Here is a 20,611-nt window from a genome sequence, read left to right as displayed (position 1 = left end):
ATGTCTTAGTAAAAGAACAAGAAGTTCAAAATTTCAAAAAAACTGCAAAAAAAAAAGTTGCCAAAAAGGTTCTGGTAGCCTATCACCAGTTTGGCGTCTTTCTGGCCCCCGGGCCTTATGTTTGTTTTCCCGGACTTCAGGATTGCTCTCTCTGTCCGACACTCCCTGCACGCACCGTCAGGGTTTGTTTTGGTCCTGCGGGGCTGTGTCACAGCCATCCAACCAGAGACGAGAAGGGTCGCGGGCGTGTCATGTGACCCCTCCCTCCCCTCCTTGTACGCCACTCCGAGATGCTGCGCGCGCGTCTCTCAGTGCGATTCATTCCCTGCGCGCGGACGGACGCATCTAGCTTGTCTCCATCATTTGCGAAGCTCGTACGATTATTTTCATCGTCACTGTTATTATTATTGTTAAAAAAGAGTTAAAGAGCAGAAACCTGCCGCACTGCGGGCTCCACACCGAGAGAAACAACTGAAATATATCCTTCTGCGACACACGCACCGGAGGGGGCCCGCGTTCGCCTACTTCCTGTCTTACTGTCGACAAAATGAAAACCAAATTCATCAACGGGGTTTCTTCTTCCCCCTCCATGTCGCTGGGCCTGCTGGTGACCGAGAACGCCCTGCAGGTCCAGCCAGACACCCAGGAGGACTGTGACGAGCTGGTCCGCTCCGACCAGCCCGACCCAGACACCCGGAGGAGGGCTTATCTGTGGTGCAGGGAGTTCCTGCACGGAGCCTGGAAGAGCCTGGCCGAGGACCTGTTCCAGATCACCATCATCAGGTGCGGATGATCATCGGAACCGTTATTTCTGTTTATTTTCACCATCCGATGTGTTTTTCTGTAAACCGTCTGATGAGATCATCTCACAAGAGCCATGTGACCCAGAGTGGTCGAAACAGCAGAGCTCATTTCATGTTCCTGTGTCAGAATCTGCTGCTATAGTGCAGTCTGTATTCTTAGCCCGACGGCTGATGTAGTTGATAGCAAGTGGGAGCCTACCTCCCACTCAAAAGAAAAAAAAATCTAAAGGGTCTACACTCAGAAAAGAAAAAAACTGTCCCAAAGACTTTAACTCATTTCAGTCATTACTGTTAAACCTCTCTGGCATCAGTGTTGTGATTATTTTTTATTGCAGATAGTTTTTAATTAAAAGTGTACAAATGTTTAAACTTAAAAAAGTCTGCCTTTTTTTAAGCAGCACTTTTCTTTGGTAGAAGTTTTGTAAGCAAGCACTTTTAACAGTGATGAGAAATATAATGAAAACATTAAAGAGGAAACATTAATGGGCCCAGGACTGAGCCTTGTGGAGCACCGTGGTTAGAGAAGCAGTGTTAAAAGAGATCGTGCTCACTCTAAAAAAACTCCAGAAATGCTGACTTTAAATAATTTAATTACATGAAAAACTGTAGTTTTGTTACATGAAGTGTAAAATGTTAGATTTAATAGGATCTGGTCCACTTTACTTGATTGGTAAACGTTCACCCTACACAAAGCACATTTTCCTCAATGATAAACTTTTTAAATAAACGAACCTTTGAGTGTAGATTAGGATTGATTGATGTAGTGCTGCCAGAACAATGAAACCTCAGGTCATGACCTCTTAAAATGATGGCTGGTAGCTGTATCTGTGTTTAACACAAGAACTTGGATGACAGCTGATGACATTATTTCTTGTCATTTTTTAAATTCTCTTCTTGCGTTTACAGTCGCTGTGCTGATATCAGTATCAGACCGATAACAGTATTGGCTCCTAAATGCTATTTTAAGCCACTCCCTTATTCAAGAGGAAAACTTCTGTGGAAAAGAGAGCAGTGTGTCCTCCTGGGATCTTTTTATTGTTAGGCACATGTGAAACCACTACAGAGCTGCTAGTTTTGGGGTTTTTCTTCTATACACTGGTGAATCCATCATTTAATCACACACACGCAAATATCAATATCATATTCGCTGTCTGTCTGTGTTCCAGGGGTGGTCTGAGCAACAAGCTCTTTCTGTGCAGCCTCCCCGACAGCCTGAACTGTGTTGGGGACGAGCCGAGGAACGTCCTGCTGCGCCTCTATGGGGCCATCCTGCAGGTGGGAGCCACATCACATGTCAGTGTTTTACTGTGCAAAAAGTAACCCAGAGTCGCCACGAGGACGTAAGGAAGTAGTTCCCCCTCGGTAGTTTTTAGTCTGCAGTTACTGCTTTTTACTCACACTCACAAATAAGAGCAGACATGTAAAAGTGTTAGAGATAAACAACAAAATAGACGAGTGAAAGTGCCGTTATGTGTGAATGTGTGTCACATGCTTATATTAGTGTATGCATGCAGTTATGCCTTCATGTATGTGTGTTTGTGTGCGTGTTAGCCATTGTTGTACATGGTGATGTACCCCCATGGCTGTACATGCATGTGTTCTTTGCCGTAGGCTTCCCAAAGGAGCGTGCCTTGGGCACTCTTGTTCCCAGGTGAACCCACCCAAAAACACGGTACAGTATGAGATCTATGAAGTCTCAGCCTAATACAAAGATGTAACACACACTCATGTAGCTCAGCCGCTAGGAAGGAGAACAAAGTCCTCCTCCCTGTCCTTTTCCTGCTCTAAATCCCTGTCTTGTGATTCTTAATCATTAAGAAGTCAGCTTCAGTTTCAAGCTAGCGGACAAACGGCAGACCTGATGATGGCTCAGATCAGATAGATCAGATTTCTGCTGCCCATCAGGTGCTTCTTTTGGAAAAAATAATCTCTTTGCATGACGTGGCCGCTGAGTCCAGAGTTCATGATGTCAGACTCATCAGCAGATCCACTCTTACGATAGCGCTTAGCTGCTGGCGCTCGCCACATCGGAGTGGTTTTGCTTGCAAACAGCGAGCGGTAAGAGTTCAAGGCCAGCGAGATGTTTGCACAGCATATTCTAATCTCCTGCTGGCGATCAGAACACAACAGAGTCACAACTGAGATTCAGCCACTAAATTTGGCATTTGCAGCTGAGAGTGCATTAGCAGGAGACCTGCATTAAGTATTAACTCTGCTCTGTGTACTTGCTAATGAGCACGTAAGCAGTTAGCTTTTATTGCCGGGGATGTACGAGAGCACCGCATCACAGAGTCCTTTAACCGAGGTAACTGCGGTCGTCTCCGCCGTGCCGCAGGAGGAATTAATGATGTCTAATCAAAAAGCTAATATGATTAGGGGACGAATGCCTTTGTCTGAGTGCACAGCTACTAATGATTAAACCGAGCGTAACTGCACTGGAGACTGTTTCTGAGCAATAAAGTTATGTGATGCTGATGAGCAGAAACCTGCAGCTCTCAGTAAAAGTGCAGGTTTCATATCCATCTGCCTCTGCTCTGCTCCTGCCTTCAGTCTGAGGGCCGCTGCCTGAACAGTCTTCTGCACTGTCGCATCCAAAAGACTCGGTGTGTGTTTGAGCTCATACTGTACTGTCTGCACCGCGGGCACAGCTTTGATGTTGACGGGCGGCTTGGCGGCATGTATTCATGGATAGTTCTTCCCTTTTTCTCTTGTTGATAGATGTCCTGTAATAAAGGGGATTCTCGAGAGTCAAACAAAGAAAATCACTTCCAAGTAAGTAACAGACGACAGTTTCTCTACTCAGAGTGTACGTCCACAGCAACACTCGACTCACATGTGTATGCCCCCTCCCCCGTCTCACTGTTTCTCAGAAGATTTGTTCTCCTCCCCTAAATTCCTCTCTAACTCACGCTGAGCCTGAAGAGGATCCGCCAGGTTTCTCTGAGCACGTGCGTTGGCGGGGCTTTGGGGGAATTCACAGGAACGGCCGAATACCAGTTAATTTAATACCTGGCTCACCCGACACTGCATGACTGAAAATCTAAAGTGTTACTTTTTTCTTCCGTTCAATTTCTGATTTTGTCTTTTAACATCAAAGCACAGACACCCAGGAGATATAAACTGTAGCTGGTCATTAACGTCTTAGCATCCTCAATGTCCCCGACAACCAGAGGTTCACAGGTTAGGTCCACATTTTCACTCATTTGGTCAAAATGCATCTCGAGGCTTGATTTGAACGGTAACACCTTCCAGTTTCTGAAACTAGGCCCTTTCAGCATAAATCTCGCCCTCGCTGGTTACCCGGTGGCAGACGTGACATTATTCCCCGTGTTTACACGCTCTTCCGCATGACCTGCAGTTTAAACAGCCCTCGTGGATGTGTATTTGCTTCCAGAAGACTTTCACAGTCGCATATTTGCAGGGACTTTTTCTCTGCAGTCGGTGTGAACACGCCTTTATTAAATGTGTAATGTTACCACCGTTTGGAGTTTTGCAATGTACTTCTGTTGACTCTTTGATATCACATTAAACTGACATATTAATGATACAAATGTAATTAACATGATTTGTGCATTTTTAAAAATAATTGTTGTTTTATGACATTGCAGCTGAATTTGCTGCCTCTGTGCACCACAAAGGTCATTTAGTGTCATTTAGTTCCACTATTCTCCAGCAAAGGTAAATGTTCTGGTTCGTTTACAGCAGTTTTCAACTCGAGAACTCAAAGTGGTGAACGCATTTAAAGCAAATCAGAGTTCAGTAACTTTCCTAAGGATACTTTGGCCTTTCTGCTCTACCACCACAGCCACCACAGCCGCCCAGGTCGATCGTGTATATCTTCAAAACAGGAAAACAGAAAACTAGGTCAAAGGTTAAAAAGCAAAACAGACAACAAAAAAGTTTTATTTCAATTTTAATTTAGCGAGAAATTAAAAAACTAAAGTACTGATGTCATGTTAGTGGTACACATATGAAAAATGTCTGATTGACACTAACCTCATAGTTGGTGATACTGCACCTTAACACTGTGGTCACAACATGCAAAACACAAAAAGGAGATGATGCAGTATTTAAGTAGCTAGAGTTACATCTACGACTGCAGACGTACTTGTTAAGGTGATAAAGGTTCGTTCAAAAAAGTCTTTAGATGTTACAATGTTACAATAAACTGTTCTGAATGTCTTTGTTGGCTTATGTGGCGTCAGCTGGCCAGCAGTGATGCAGGCTATCGTTATTGACCCCAAATGAATCATAAATGTAATGTGTAATAGTTCATACAGTCTGAGGGTTTATGGAGTACACTGCCTACAATCACTGCAGCCCCACACACAAAGGTCACAATGGCTTAAAGAGGTGCTGCTTTGATGATTGCTTTGAAGGATGTAGTTCTTGTGTTACCTTCTCTCGCAGTCCTCTAAACTTTTTGGATGCCAACCTGTGATGTAACACATACGCACACCTTGTCCTAAAACAAATTAAGTCGACATGAAGCGACGATGAGCGGGTGCCGATGTTTCCTCACAAGAAAAGGAAGACATGGAGATTCTGGGTTGGTCCAATTCTCAGGAGAAGGCATGAGCGGGGAGGGTTTCATGGTTCAGTTGAGGAGGTGAAGCTCAGGATTTCGTCCATATTTCAGGGTCAGTTGAGCTCTTGTTGGCAGAGTTGGGACTACATGTGAGTAGCTGTGCGTCTGAGGTAAACTGGTATTATTTCACTATTTCCATCTCATTCTATAGTCAACAGCGGATCTGATTCGTTGGATCTGTTTATTTGCATCCTGCTGCTGTACATTTTACAATACGTGTGTTGTAAACCTGCTAAAAGCATGTTCAGGGTAATTACGAGCTGAGTGCTGACAGGCTGCATGTTCTTAATGTGCAGACAGGAAGATAAAATGCTGAAATGCACAAGTGAAGGAAGTTTGCGCGTTACGCAAGCCTCATAAAAAGACTAATTTTAGTGATAGATAACCAGCACAGATGTGTTCAGGGTATCACTGCAGGCAGTGTACCGAGCCTTAAACCCACTGACTCAGAAAGTTCTGTACCCACGCGGCATCATGTGACCCCCTTTGACCTTCACCTTACAAAGCTGAATCATGACTCTCTGTCATGGGACTGAGATTAGGTCATCAGCAAGTTAGCCATTGTTTCCACTCAAGTATCTTTCCATAAAGATGGCAGCTCCTCCCCCTCGACTCCACTTCTCTAATCTTCAGCTCGCCGTGAGGCTAACGCTGGACTGCGAGTGTCTTCAGATAACCTCGCCTAGCCTAACAATGCAGTGTTCAACGTAAATCCCATTTGGATTAGAAAGGATGATGCGGATTAATTCCTTGGATGTTTCAGTCGTCACAGCAGAGCTGCAGCTCTCATGTCGGACAGTTTACATCCAGGTGAAGACGACACAGTGACACAGTTAGGCTACAAACCCTGTGCTGGTTTCAAGATGTAGCTTGATATAAAAGCGTTGGCCATTTTTAGCGATGAAGGCTTGTGCCGCCCCTTTCCTCCTGTATTTCTCTGAGATCTTAAGTTGTCACAGGTGGTAACGGTAACCTCGGTCCTTATCTTATATTTTGGAGAAGACCAAAACAGATATTTTGGGTAAAAATGTGAATTTTTTAAATCTGTGTCAGGCAGAAAGATTATTTTGTTACCAAGCCGTTGGCAGATTAGTTGAATATGTCAAGGTCAGGGTTAGCGTTGTGATCATCACTTAGTACTCGGAGGAGGAACACCTAAGTTATTCAAAGGGAGTTCAGTTTGATCTATTCTCTTAGATAATGTGCTTCCTTTTGATGTCCTTTTATCACCTTCATTAATCCATCGTCTTACACTCATAGCAGAGTGGATAAGTATTGAGGTTAGAGCAGCAGCTGTCTGAAGCTCACAGTGCACCTGCTCCAAGGCCAGCCCGCGAAATACCTCTGAGCAGAGACGCAGCGCCGGCACATGACTGGCATAACAACTTGGATTCAGTCATAATCAAATATTCACCAGGAACAGAGTGCACGTTAGACCGAATGTTCCTCGGATAGCAGCACAGACGATGCCGTGTCAGGCGACAGAAAACTGCAGGAGTTTTTCATCAGGAATGTTTCGATTCTTCTGCGTCCGAGCCGCCAGCCGGGGTTACGGCTAACGCTGGTTGATAATTAACAAACCTGTGGGAGAGAAAGCAAGTCAAACATGCATGTAAAACAGACACTGGCATTTGGAATAGGTCAGAGGAAGTGAAAGTGAGGTCGAGGGAGGACTGCAGGCTGCGAGACCGTCGATACCGACCACGCTCACCGTGTGGGCTGATGCAGCAGCCTCTAAAGAGCCCATCAAACAGAAATGGACTTCACTTAACTGACATTTGGGTCACTCGTATGCTTTCACTTTATTATTATTTTTTTTTATTTTTCAGCACAGTGTGATCGCTTTGAGGCCTCGTTATCTGCCAGCATTTGTGTGATTATGATAATGTGGATAATTCATGTCGGAGATTTGAAAATGCCTGCGATCAGGAATAAACGTGAACGAGCTGCTCTGCGGTCGGGAGAGGGAGCTAACGTGTTCACTTCCATCGCTCTGTACGTCCATTGTGTTCATACTAGCAAGTATGGCTGCACAAAGAGCACCACGGGTACCTGTATGATGCACCCATACGGGTCAAAAAGTCAGGCATCCTCTAAACCGCCTCACATTTTGGTTTAATGGTGGGATGAGAGGAGTCAGCACTGCCAGCGCTAGCTAACAAGCTAACGGCAGATATTTTCAGGCACTGGCATCACGCACGGTCGCACTTATTGGTGCAATGCTGTCGTCTTCACTGCAGGAAGCACTGAGTGTTACTGTTTGTGTGACGTTGTGGTTTTAAACATTCAGAACATGCTGCGTCTTGCACAACAATCAACCGCAGTAAATCAGCAGCTTGCTGTTTGCAGTTTAGAAAACCACAGCCCCGTCAAAATTCATGCACTACATAATTACACAGCGTACTGCATAACAGTACGTAGACAGAAGTATCTGGATGTAGGCAGAAGGATATCTATGCTATTAATAATCGACTGAAATAACCGTGAAAAAAGGAAATAACAGTTTGCTTTAAATGTATTTATGCGAAGTTCAGACGTTCCCTTAACCAGGTCAATAAACTATTAAGCTGCTAATAATCCCAGAACTCATGCAGTGCTGACAGTTACTGTAAATAGGTTGCCACTGTTGTTGGTGGCTAACTGTGGATGTTAGCAACAAAGTGCTCAGAGAACAATCATTGATGTGGAAATGGTTCACAAACCAGTTTGAGTGCCTCGAGACACCATCACAGGATCAGAGGACGCTCCACCTGACTGACAACCAGTGACGCTCACATGCACAACCACAGGCTCTGCCAGCTTACCAAAAGCCAACGCCCACGTATGTTTTTGAACCGTGTGACGAAAGAGAACATTCAAATTTTACACCAGCCGGGCAACAATCCTAACCAGGGAGAGGTTTGAAGTACGGCCCAATTCACTGGTGTTTTGTTAGTGCTGCATTGTTTGTTCTGCTTTTTTCTTCAGCAGATATGATAGAAAACAGGAAAAGAGCCACATAGCTGCCGTAAAAGGCAGATGGAATATTGTCGTCATCCCACCAGGCAGCTGTAAACGTGATAACTCGAGAGCAAGGCGACGTTTTACCAAACGTGCATCTGCTAAATTTCTGCTGACGTCAAATTTTCCAAAAACTCAGTTCAGTTTAGTTTAAATCAGACTTATTCGTATAGCGCTACTATAATCTACTTCCTATGATGCTTCTCATCCTCACCTTGTCCATGTAACACATGAGAACCGAGAGAATCTCATCCGTGTGTATAGCTTTACCAAGTTACGTGGTAAACAGAGACTGGTTACTGGATGTGTAGGCAGCATGCAGCTTTGTCACAGCAGAGATTCCCATATTCCCTAAAGAGATTTTACCTGGAGTCCAATGTTGTGCTTCCTTGTTGGCAGATCAGTCCTGTTCTGCTTTGAGACGGACGTGGTTCATAATAATTCATAATGTTTAGGAGGCCACAGAGTGGGCAGCATTGTTTTCTTTGAGTCGGCTTCCTGTCGGGCACTCATTATGAAACATTCCCATGGCTGTTATCCAAAGAAGCAGGCGCACGTTTGGATCCAAACCTCTGTCTCTGCTGCAGTTTATCTCAAGGTTATTCACTCAACAGTATGAGGATGGCAATATATCACTGATTTTTATTTCAAGGCTTGAACTGCAGCACAACGTGGAGGTTATTCAAATCAAATGGGCACTTTAGCAATTTACACTTTACATTTTCAAAGTTAAGACACTAAAGAAAATTGAAAAAGTTAATAGTTTTTCAGAAATCACTGAGCTGATGAACGCTGCATGTTCCAGACTTTTCAAACAGTTTGAAGCTGATATAGCAATACAAGAAAATTCAGTTCAGTCTTATTCATATAGTGCCAAATAACAACAAAAAAACGTCCGACAGAACCAGGTCAGGGAGGGGCGGGGCCACCGGCTGGGGGGTGAGGCGAGGACGATGGGACAAAGACGCGCTGTGGAGGAGAGACAGAGTGATAATAAGTAATGATTAAATTCAGAGATGTGTATAAACACATGGTGGATGAAAAAGGGGACTGAAGAAGAAATAGTCAATGTATAGAGTGCTTATGCAGCTGTAACCATATGCTTTCTAAAAAAGGAAAGTTTTAAGCCTAATCGTAGAAGTAAACACAAATCAATGATAGCTGTGGTCTTTGGTTCCTGACAGGATTTAATAGCATGGATGGTCTGTTCATGACTTTCCCTAAACTAAACTCCAGTAAAAGTAAGAAACCCGACTGTAGACTTAACTCCAAACCTGGTGCATATTTGGTGAGAAGCCTGGTTTCCAGCAGAATCGAGTCGGCACACAGTTTTGTCTTTGAGGACACGTGACTGTGCTGGCATGAGACCCCCCCCGTTGGTCTCCGGGCTGCACGTGTTGCCGTGGGAGCGTTGTGCGTCTCTAAGATTAAACGAGAAAACACAAGGCCGTCTGTCTCCTCTGCTCCAGCAGCTTCAACTGCAAAGCCAAGTCTTGCTGGAGATTTTCGTCTACCTCTTGTGTTTCTCCTCACCGCTTTGACAGGCAAACCCTACTAACCCTAACCACAACATTTCTCCTCATTCAGAATCATCCATCCTTGTCCTCCACCACCTGATTGCCTCCTAAGCCCCTTTCAGACGTGCACTTCACTCTGCTGAAGTTGTGCCATTTTCACACGTCAGACCTTTTCATGTAAAGCAGCTTTGGCAGGCTGCCTACCAGAAACCCTGAAAAGAAGACTTTTCCTTTTCAAAGGCAGTCTGCCTGTGTCTGAAAGTGGCTGAGGAGAGGATTCATCCACTCTAATCTTAACGTTTTCAGCCTGCGTGACCAGAAAGAGCTCTTTGTCTCATTTGCTATTCTGCGGCTGTGATGGGAGCTAACGGTGGAGGTGCTGTGAACTCTGACACCGTGTTGCCTGAAACGTTGACGGTGTTGCTGTTGTGTATCTTCAGGGCGCCGAGGCCATGGTGCTGGAGAGCGTGATGTTCGCCATCTTGGCTGAGCGAGAGCTCGGACCCAAACTCTACGGTATTTTCCCTCAGGGCCGCCTGGAGCAGTACATCCCCGTAAGTCCCCGTGCGGAGCTGCACTTATGCATCACGTTTCCTTCTACAGAAATCAAGTTAGAAGCAAACATTATGATCCAGACGCAGGTGCTTTATCGATCTGATCAGCTGTTACGGGATGAATAGGCATTATCACGTTGTCAGCACGAAATCACCTTTTCATGGACACCAGCTGCAACAGCAGGAAGTGATGTCACTTATAAATAAACACAATTGGAAATGTATTTCTTTCCTTGTTTTTGTCCAAGGCTTCTCAAAGCTGCACTCCTGCTGTCTGTTGAACTTTATCCCAAAGTACTGATGTTCTCAGTATCCTGTTGGAAATAGTTTATTTTGACGTACATCCTGTCTTTTTACAAAACAATGTGCATTTTATTTTCATTTTTGCTAAAGTTTATAAAGATTAGTTTAATGAAGTTGGGAACAAACTCCAAATACATTTCACCTGGTTTCAAAGTTTTGTTTCATTTACAAAAATCTGTTTTAGAGAAAATATTTTCTCTTTGTGGTTTATTTGATTTTTTTTAGCAGTTTAGGAGCACTCAAAGAAGTCCAATACTGCTGCCAATACTCACAACTTTATTTTTCAAGATTAGGACTGAGAGGAAAGAAATGTTAGAGTGTGTGTGTTTGTATTCAAATCTTTGTGGGGACCAGTCGCCACAAGTCTGACGGCATTTTGAGACACAAAATGTGGTTTTAGTTACAGGATTACAATTAGGTTATATTTAGGGTAAGAGGCTGGGAAAAGCATTATGTCCACACATGATATGAATACCCAACTGTGTGTGTGTGTGTCAGGATAAAAACAAGTGGAAACACAACCCTCCAGCTCGTGTACAGTTTGAGGTCCGGGGCTTTTCAAAATTGCTCAACGCAGTTTGTGATAAGTCGCAAAACTTTTCAAACAGGAATATCAGGTGTGACAACAAAGCTGGATATTTTTAAAAAGTTGCTCAGTGACAAATTTAGAGGCTTAAATTACTTACAGAACAGAATTTGACCTTAAAAATTGTTTGACGTTTGGATGCAGAGACCAGATTGTTTTCAGATGTCTGAAAAACCCCCAACGCCTCTCACACACCGGGGCTCTGCAAGATAAGATTTTAGTTTGGATGTCAAAGAAACCCTGACCAAACCTGTGATTTATGCAGTTAGAGCCAGAGTCATGGTTTCATGCAGTTTTATGATGTCCTGCTGACAGAGCCGTAAACTGGACACCTGTGAGCTGAGCGACTCCAGCATCTCGGCCGAGGTTGCGCAGAAGATGGCCAGGTTTCACGGGATGAGGATGCCCTTCAACAAGCAACCAAAGTGGCTGTTTGGAACCATGGACAAGTGAGTCACCCGAGCCCGTACGTCACCGCGTCAGGCAGTGAGCACATGAAAAGTTTCCTCAGTTGAAGTTCTCCCAGATAGCGTGTCACAGCACTGATTACTTATCGGCTTCTGCAGGTGGCCGTCCGCCTATCGCCGTGCACTTCCCCTTGAAATACCTTCAACCTCATGCGTCAAGTGTTTACGAGGTTTACATTGCACAATGTTTGTTGGCGTGTGCTGATAAAGGCCGCTGTCTTTTTCCATCAGTATTCCTCATACATGCCTAAATGTCTGGCTGATCGCCTGCTGAGTCCGGCCGTTCGGCTCTTTGACTGATTTTCCCGCCATAAAAGATTGACGGGAAAACCTGGGAACTGTTGTCCTGGGAAACACATGGAAGCTGCCAGATGTGATGAGATTATCTGGCCATTCTTTTGGTTTCCTGTAAAGAGAAAATTACACCCATAGAGCAGATGTGGTTAGAATATATTTGAAGTTCACTGAACTGTGGGCCTTACATGCATCTACATATTTGTCTGCTCAAATTGAAATAGCAGCCAACGTGAGCAAATAGCAAAAACACAAAGACATTTTTAGACCAGCTTAAAAATTGGAGAAAAGGTTTTCATTATTTTTAAAAACTATTGTTTATCATTTTTAAAACTAAGCTATCATTGACTAAATGTAACTTCAACACAAGTGTGTTCCATTTCCAACGTCTCTACTATGACTTTTTCCTCTTTTCATTAATGTGTGTGGATGTAACACTTTGATCAGGTACCTGAGCCAAGTGATGAGGCTGAGCTTCACCAGAGAGGCGCACCTGCGTCGCTTCAACCGCCTGCTCAGCTATAACCTCCCACAGGAGATGGAAATGCTCAGGTATGTTGCTGCAGACATGCAGCTGTAAAACACTGCACACATGACACATGCGTGTTTCCTGACTGTTACGCAAGACTTGCTGGTTTACCACAGGAAACATGTGTGAAAATCTCGGCTACACAGGCGCAGAGGGCAAAGGAAGCACAGCTGAGAGTCTCTAAACATCCATGACTTTATAATGAAGTGACCGCCTTTGTGTTTGTGCAGGTCTCTGCTCGAGTCCACTCATTCTCCCGTGGTCTTCTGCCACAACGACTGTCAGGAAGGTAAAACCTGAAGATGCGAGGTCGCCCTTCATACCATCCATTTCTTTTCCTCTGTTGTAGCAGTGCTAACTTGTGTGTGTTTGCTCCTTTCAGGAAACATCCTGCTGCTGAAAGGCCGCCAGAGCTCAGACAAACAGAAGCTGATGCTCATTGACTTTGAATACAGCAGCTACAACTACAGGTACACGAGCAGGACACCTGCAGTAACATCTGACCTGGGAACCCTCACCAGCTGTTTCTGCATCAGTCATTGCTGTCTTTATTAATATCATTACTGTTATTATTGTAGGTTAGCATTAGAAACAAGAAGCAGATCGATAAACCGGATCAGCATCATTAAAAATAAAAATTCAAATGAAATAAAAATATTAGAAATAAAAACACCTCCATGTTTACAGTTTTTTAATGGTTTGGTGAAACTGATGTGCCGAGCACAGCCTGACTCGAGTGCTGAGCTGCTGCGTCACCGTCACTCATCTCCTACCAACCTGTGTCACATTCAGTGCTCTCTAACCAGATTATAACCTGTAATCTGGTTATAATGGTAAACAAAGATACTAGAATCAGAGCGTAAACAAGAAGAAAAACCGCCACAGTCGGCTTATGGCTGCGTTTTAGTGATATTCCTACACTCATGCTGTGCGATACGACCAAAATCTCATATCCCGATATAAGACAAGATAACGATATAAATCACACAAATGTAACATTTTCTGTAAATTCTGTGAATCTCGGGCAGCTCGACTTGTTTGAAGTGTTTCCAGCTGGAGTCGAGACTTTTAGCCGACGCATGAAACGATACATTTTTAAACACAAGTTGTAACAGCCGCCGTTTCCTTTGTATTTATTACACGGCGTGCTGCGGGGAAAAGCGTTCTAACGTTTGCGTCTAAGGTTTATTTTTTAGCACCTGACGCCTCTTTTTTGCTTCTCAGCCGTAAACGCTGCATACTGTTTCACGGGATTTAGTTTATTTTGAAAAGTCTCAACAGGATCTTGAGCTTTATTGTGAAAGGTTAATATGCAAAACAAACAAGCGGACGGCGGAGCCACGCCATTGTTTTACCGGCGCTTGTCCGTCCGTAGTGTGGTCATATTAAATATAAGAGAAAGAGAGAACTTTAATAAATGAATACAGCCACTACAGCGACCATCAAAACAGTTTATTTTGCCACACTACGAAACAAATAGACGTTTTTATATCGTCACCCGATATATATCGTTATATCGAGCGTCCTAACTCACGCCCACCCTAATCTGTTGAAATATTAACTGCAGCTGTTATGTAACCAGAACTTGGCAGGCTGCTGAGGGCACACAGGATGAAGGCCAGAGAAAGGCGACGATGACCCGAAGTAGACGAGAATACAACGATGTGCTTGTGTTTCTGCACCTCTCTGTCTTTATGCGTCGCTCATTTCTGGGAAACACTGCATGTTACCCAGAACTCCCTGCTCCTCCCAGCTCCCTTCAGCCTGGCCCCTTTAAGTCCTCCCGTGTATAACATAGAACACGTGACCCTGTGAGGCACGTGTGCTATAACACATGCACAGGAAGAACAACAAAACAAAACATGCTGTGGGTTATTGCTTTTTCTCTCTGGAAGCGACAGCAAAGGGTCGAGCTCAGGTCACTGCCTCCCCCGCCGCACGGGGAGGTCCTGCTCCTGATAACAGTGTGGGAAACGGCACTCGGGAATACTTGAGGGACGAATGAGACTGAATCACACACGGGATTACTGCGACTTTACAGTCACTGCTTGTGGGAGAATCTTATCTTTTTAATTATAACTAAACCAAAACAAGGAACAGCGCTGGCTCATAAACGTGCTCTTGTTTCTTTGCCATTCTCTGACCCTGCAGGGGATTCGACATCGGTAACCACTTCTGTGAATGGATGTACGACTACAACTGCGATGAGTTTCCTTTCTTTAAAGTCAGCACTCAGAACTACCCTCCAAAGGCCCAGCAGGTGTGTAAAATAGTTAGTGGGCTCATTCGATTTCTCTAACGGACTGCTGACTGCCATGAAATGTTTCCTCGTAGCTCCACTTCATTGAGAGCTACCTGCGTGAGTCCGATCGAGGGTTCGACGGCTTGAGCGCAGAGGACCAAATGAAGCTGAAAGAAGAGCTGTACGTGGAGGTGAACAGGTGAGCTTAGGGTACAAAGATGCGTTACCTAACGCAGAGTAAGTCGCAGGATGCTGCAGTGAAAAGCTAAATGGAAGTAGAAAACACTTTGTGTCTTTGTGATGCAGGTTCTCGCTGGCATCTCACTTCTTTTGGGGCTTGTGGTCCATCATCCAGGCCCGGCTGTCCACCATCAAATTTGGATATCTGGTGAGTCTTTGCTTCCTTACCTTGAGTCCTTATTTACTTTACTCAATATCAAAGTTGTTCGGGGCACAGATCTGAACTTCAGCTTTGGTAAAATGTCAAGTGGGGAAGAGGAGGATTTAATTTGAACCAAACTGAGATACATCGAAACAGGTAATTCAGGGCTTTCCTGGTCGTCTCCTCTGCTGTCACAAAAGATGCGCAGTGGTCATTAAAAGAGAGAAGCATGGAATTTATATGTTTGTTCAGGACGAACAGTGACAGAAGTTACCGTTACCTCTGGTTGGAGTTTGAGCTTCTGCCTGGCTGTGCTCAGCTTCTTTGACAGCCTCGGGTCAGATCGGGCTGCCATGCAGCGGGACGCTGTCACACCAGCTGACAGGAAGCTGCGCTTGGTGAAAATCCGAAGCGTGCACAGATTGTACTGGTTAAAACGATCCAGACTTAAAGCTCATCAATGTGACTTTTAAATAACATTTTCAACACTTAATTCAGATATTAGTGCAAAGTCACGAATGTGAATTTCAAGCAAACTGATGTAACATCTAAAACAAGAAGAAGGAAGAATTCACTGTGCAAAGAACTGATGTTCTATTAGTGTGACTTAACCCGGAGCACGCAGGGTTACATTTGGATTTATTGTTTTTACTTAAAACAAGCCCTTGTTTCCACATATTCATTTGTGCTTACCTGTGTTGCAGGAGTACGCACAGGCCAGGTTTGACGCCTACTTCCAGCAGAAGAAGACCTGGGCTGTGTAAAGGAGGCGAGACGATTCAGTATTCTGACAGCACGTTCAGCCAAAACGTCAAGGACCCACGGGCTGATAAAGTTTCTACGCTTTACTTACACTCCCTGCCTTGCTGGTATTTGCTGGCTACTGTTGGTGTTGTGTTGACCAAAGCCAAACCTTGATCACGTGGCTAGTAGGTGCTTCGAATATGCCCCACAATCATTGCAGCTCAAAGTTTACACGGCGTAACTGAAGGCCAAAACCCCCCAAAACAAAACAGAGGAAACACATGGACTCGCACTAACCTTCATCGCTGGTCAGAAGGTTGTTTCGGCCCAGTTTGAACCATATCACTAACATGAACGTTCTGAAAGCGTGGCTAGCTCAAAAGTGTTAGCATTGCATCAGTGTGTATGTACAGTATGTGTCTGCTGTGTGGGAAAGAATCACAACCTCAACTTTTCTGCCAGAGCTCCCAGTAGCCTGGTTCTGTCTGCTACTGGTGGGCTGATGGATTAACACGTTCCACTTTCTTCCCACTTGGTGTTTGTTTCATTTTCTTTTTTGTGTGTTTGACATTATCTTCAGGCCAGGGCAAACACGGTTATTTTGAATGTCTAAACATGTGAATATTTTTCTGGGGTAGCCTCAACGAGTCGACATGAAAACTATCGAACGTCAGGTATCTTCCTTACAACAGGACACATTGTAGCTGACTTACTTATAGTCCTGTGATTTCACTTAACTGTTTAAGGGACAAAGGTGTGGTGGTTTCATGTTGTCATTATTATTATGGCTCACTGTGACAGCTGCACACGTTACGTCGTGTTGTCTGATTTAGCCTGGCTGCTAAACCGTCTGTTGGGAACCAGATGTTGTTGCCGCATTGAAGAAAGCTTCACACTGAACACACGACAATGGCTCCTTATTGTGGTGATGGATTCGTTGGTGACGTCTCTGGTGTTTTGGCCCAAGTGCCTGCTGCCATGCTGGCTCATCATTGTAGCCGTAATCCAGAGTAATGATGCTGACGGTTGCTGCAAAGTCAAACTTGGCATGATTACTTCTTGTAACTGGACTGCTGTTGAAGGGGCATTTAGTTAAGACCAAGAGCGCTCTGTTTCCAAGAGCTGAGTCACTGATGTGAGTCACGTCCAAGCGCACATTATGGCCACTGTCTGCTTGAGTGAGGGTAGAAATGCAGCAGTGCAGCAGACAAACACTGTCCTGTGTATGTCAAGCTTCCCTCTGAGGTGCTACTTTTAGGTGGTGATATAGAGGTTTGATATAGAGACGTGGCACAAAGAGATCATGCAGACATCCTGAGACCAGCCAAGTTCTACCTCACCCTGATTAGTTGTAATTGCATCATTGCAGTATTTTGCTATTGCATACCAATCAGTGGTGGGGCATCATTTTTCATGCCTTTAAATGACATTGTGAAAAATGATCTTCCTGTTATTTCTGTACCTCTTCATACTTTAATTGGTACCATGGGCACAGCAGTGCCTGCTAGACTGACAATGACAACAAAGCTTTCCATTAAAAAAAATCAATATACACTATTAATGTAACACAAGGACTCCTGCTGACATCGCTTTCGACCTCGTTACCAACTCTTAGTATATCGACTTTATTAACCTTTTAACATCATCAGGTCGTTGGCCACCCGTCTAGGCTTAGGCGTCAGCGTTGGGTTTAATCAAAGCCCACCCCGCTGTAGACTTTGACCTTTTTGTAGAAAGACAATCCTTCTAACAGGTTTATAGCTTTCAATCCTAAAATGTATGAGACCTGATCTAAATCTAGTTTCTGAAAATGTAAAGGAGGTGTCATTGGCGGTGGTGGTGACTCCAGCCCTCGGTATGAATCCTCACTCTTGTTTTGGAGAAAAGCAATAGGAAAAAAATGGAAATAGTTTTTAACGCATGTCAGTTAAAACGATTATTCTCGCTTCCCTGAATCCCAACACTTTGGACAACAGTTTAAAGTTAAACACAAGCGAGGTTTCAGATCATCACTGAGGATTAGTTGTGCCCAAAGCAAAAGCTAACCCTAGACTGGTCGAAAGGGACTTGGTGGTTGGGGTGGATGGCTGTCCTTAATGACCTTGTTAACTAGACTATAAGCAGCATCAGTAAGTGTGTGATTGTCCATGATTGTAAAATCTCTGTTCGGATGTGGGCGTTTACCAAAAGCCAGTCCAAAATGTGACCCAAGGATTCTTCTGTTAGATCCTACTTTGACCCCAGATTTGAAAAATGTGATCGTGCTGCTACAAATAAAGTCGTACAGCTACCACAAAGGCGCTGTGGAAGCAGCCAAACTGAAAATGTGACCCTGGCGAATGCTGCGTTTCCCAGTGGAGGGAACCTGTTGATGGGGAAGCGAAACTTTTCTCTACACTAAACATTTGACAGCAGAAGCATGCAGAGGTGTTTGAATGTCTACTGTGGCACTTTTGAGGACAGTTTTAGGAGGTGACGAACTGTGACTTTATTTTACATGCAGGTGTACTTTTGTACAGTTATTATATTTTCTTTTTTTTAGGTGTAGTGAAATTTTGATACAATGAGACTTAAGGTCTGCGAGCAGTGGATTATACTCGATAAATATTCAAATTCAAAGCGTTACAGTACTTGTTTTTCTGTTTTCTCGATCATTTCTTGTACTCCGTCTTTACTTGAAGTTGTCTTTAATTTGTTGAAATTTGCCCTGACCTTTCATTGCTGTACATGCTGTCTCTCAGTATTGTGATGTTTTATGTGTTCTTACATTCCATATTGAAAAAACCAACATCACTACATACAAGTATTTAACATTCTGTACTCGTTACTTTAGGTTTTATGCACATTTTGGACCAAAGGAACTAAAATGAGTCTTTAATTGGTTCTTCTAATCCAACTGTAATTAAACCCTTGCAGGGGAACAAAAACCTTCACTCCTGTTTCTGCTTCTTTTTGGCACTATTCACTAAACTATATAGAAAACATTACTTAACTATAACTAATGAAAACCTTTTACATTACTGTTGTTACTGTGAATGTACTTTGTGTTGATTCAATCCACCTTTTTTATATAAAGATGTTGTTTTGTGTGAAGAGCAGCCCCACCTACGCTGTCACGTGGCTCGTAGCGATAACCTTTGCTATCTATGCAGCTATACTGAATGTTTACGTACAGATAACAGCATACTTAAAGGTTTCAGGTGAACTGCAGCGACACAGAAATGACTTTGGCTGTAAATTTACTGCTTTGCACAAATAAAAGTTAAATGAGAAAACAGCTGACTCTGGTGGTTGTTTGGATACGCAGTCTTGGTTAATATGATTGGCACTTGCCAGGACACGCGGTGCCTCTGAAGCCGTTATGCTGGGTTAAAAATAGCAAAAATTGGTGTCGTGCATGTTAAGTGATCATTCATCAAATTGAATGGAAACCAACACAGTATCTCAGTTTCCTCATTACATCACAACAGATTAACTGTGTTCTAATTTTCCAGTCCAGTCATGTTGTGGCTCCAGAAGAGCAAGCATTTGGTGATAGTGGGAAGGAAGAGCCAGGTTTAAGGAGGGGGGAGGCGGGGCGATGGGAACAGATAAGAAAATGAACAGAGAAAAGAGGGGCAGAGAGATCATGGATGAAATACCAACCAAAGGAGAGAGCTGACAAAGGTTCATGCAGTAGTTGCACTATGGGAAGTCCCCCAGCCTGTAGAACGGAGGGCTCAGGGTCACCTGATCCAGCCCGAATTCTAAGCTTTATCAAAAAGGAAAGTTTGAATTATTAAAAGTAGAAAGTGGGTTTTCCCAGTTAGAAGATTGTCAATTGCATCCCAGGAAACATTATTTTTATCCTTTTATATAACTAAAGTGATGTAGCATGAGGTCTTTAAGATATGATGATCATTCACTACTTTATACGTGACTTTGCTTGATTTACTTTTACGTTCTTTTGTGTTCTTCCTGCTTGAATGTCGCAGAGTGTTTGGCACAGTAGGGGCGGGACAGATTAATGTATAATGTTCATTGAGATAATGGAGGCTGAGACGAGGGAGACGAGGGAATGTCGCACTGAGAACAGTGATGAGTCATACTTGGCTCAGAGCAGCCCAGCTACAGCCGGACGCACTGCTCAAAATCAAGATCACCTTAGCCAGCGTCAACATGTTGCCAATAAGGGCAGCTCTGTTTGATGACACAGCTACAATGTATCAAATTCCATAACAACGAATTGAGAGTTTGCGGCTTAAAGCAGATCCTACAGTTGGAAGTTAGGACAATAAAACCTCTCCATAAATGTGAAACTCAAGTGTGTGGTGCTTCTTTACCATTAGTAAGCAGCACTGCAGTTCTGACAGTTGATTATATAAAGTGGGAGCCTGTTTACATGTGTTTGGTTCATATTATGGTGCGCATCATTTATGGGGGTCAGCTCACTCTCTTTGGAGCATTCATCACCAGAAGTTAGCTCTGTTCTTTGCCCTGATGCAAAATATACACAGCTGACTCACTCACAACAAATTTAGTTAAGATTAAAAATATGCATCAGAGCCACAAGCTCATAATAACGCAGAGAATTCAGAAGAATTAAACCAGTATCTTTTTTTG

General features: G+C 43.8%; 1 protein-coding gene across 4 annotated transcripts; it reads left to right on the top strand.

Moving 5' to 3' along the window:
- Positions 1-307: 307 nt before the first annotated feature.
- On the top strand, positions 308-19,284 carry chka (choline kinase alpha). 4 transcript variants are annotated; one of them, XM_085280910.1, is made up of 13 exons: positions 644-783; positions 1,970-2,078; positions 2,415-2,475; positions 3,522-3,575; positions 10,349-10,462; positions 11,667-11,800; positions 12,560-12,664; positions 12,872-12,930; positions 13,024-13,111; positions 14,793-14,901; positions 14,976-15,082; positions 15,190-15,271; positions 15,970-19,284. In XM_085280910.1, exons 2-13 carry the CDS (start codon positions 2,062-2,064, stop codon positions 16,027-16,029), a joined length of 990 nt encoding a protein of 329 aa, XP_085137036.1. In that variant the 5' UTR covers positions 644-783; positions 1,970-2,061; the 3' UTR covers positions 16,030-19,284. The 4 variants fall into 4 exon arrangements, with proteins under 4 accessions (XP_085137032.1, XP_085137033.1, XP_085137036.1 ...); XM_085280906.1 differs by lacking the exon at positions 2,415-2,475 and having other exon boundaries at positions 308-783; XM_085280908.1 differs by having other exon boundaries at positions 745-783; positions 1,970-2,475.
- The last annotated feature ends 1,327 nt before the right edge of the window (positions 19,285-20,611 follow it).

The sequence above is a fragment of the Mchenga conophoros genome, linkage group LG7, assembly GCF_057382185.1.
Source record: "Mchenga conophoros isolate Kocher_MC1m ecotype Shallow Benthic linkage group LG7, M_conophoros_male_GT1.1, whole genome shotgun sequence".
Taxonomy (NCBI): Eukaryota; Metazoa; Chordata; class Actinopteri; order Cichliformes; family Cichlidae; genus Mchenga; species Mchenga conophoros.
Note: the sequence above shows the minus strand (reverse complement) of the source record. Positions and strands in the feature narration are given on the sequence as shown.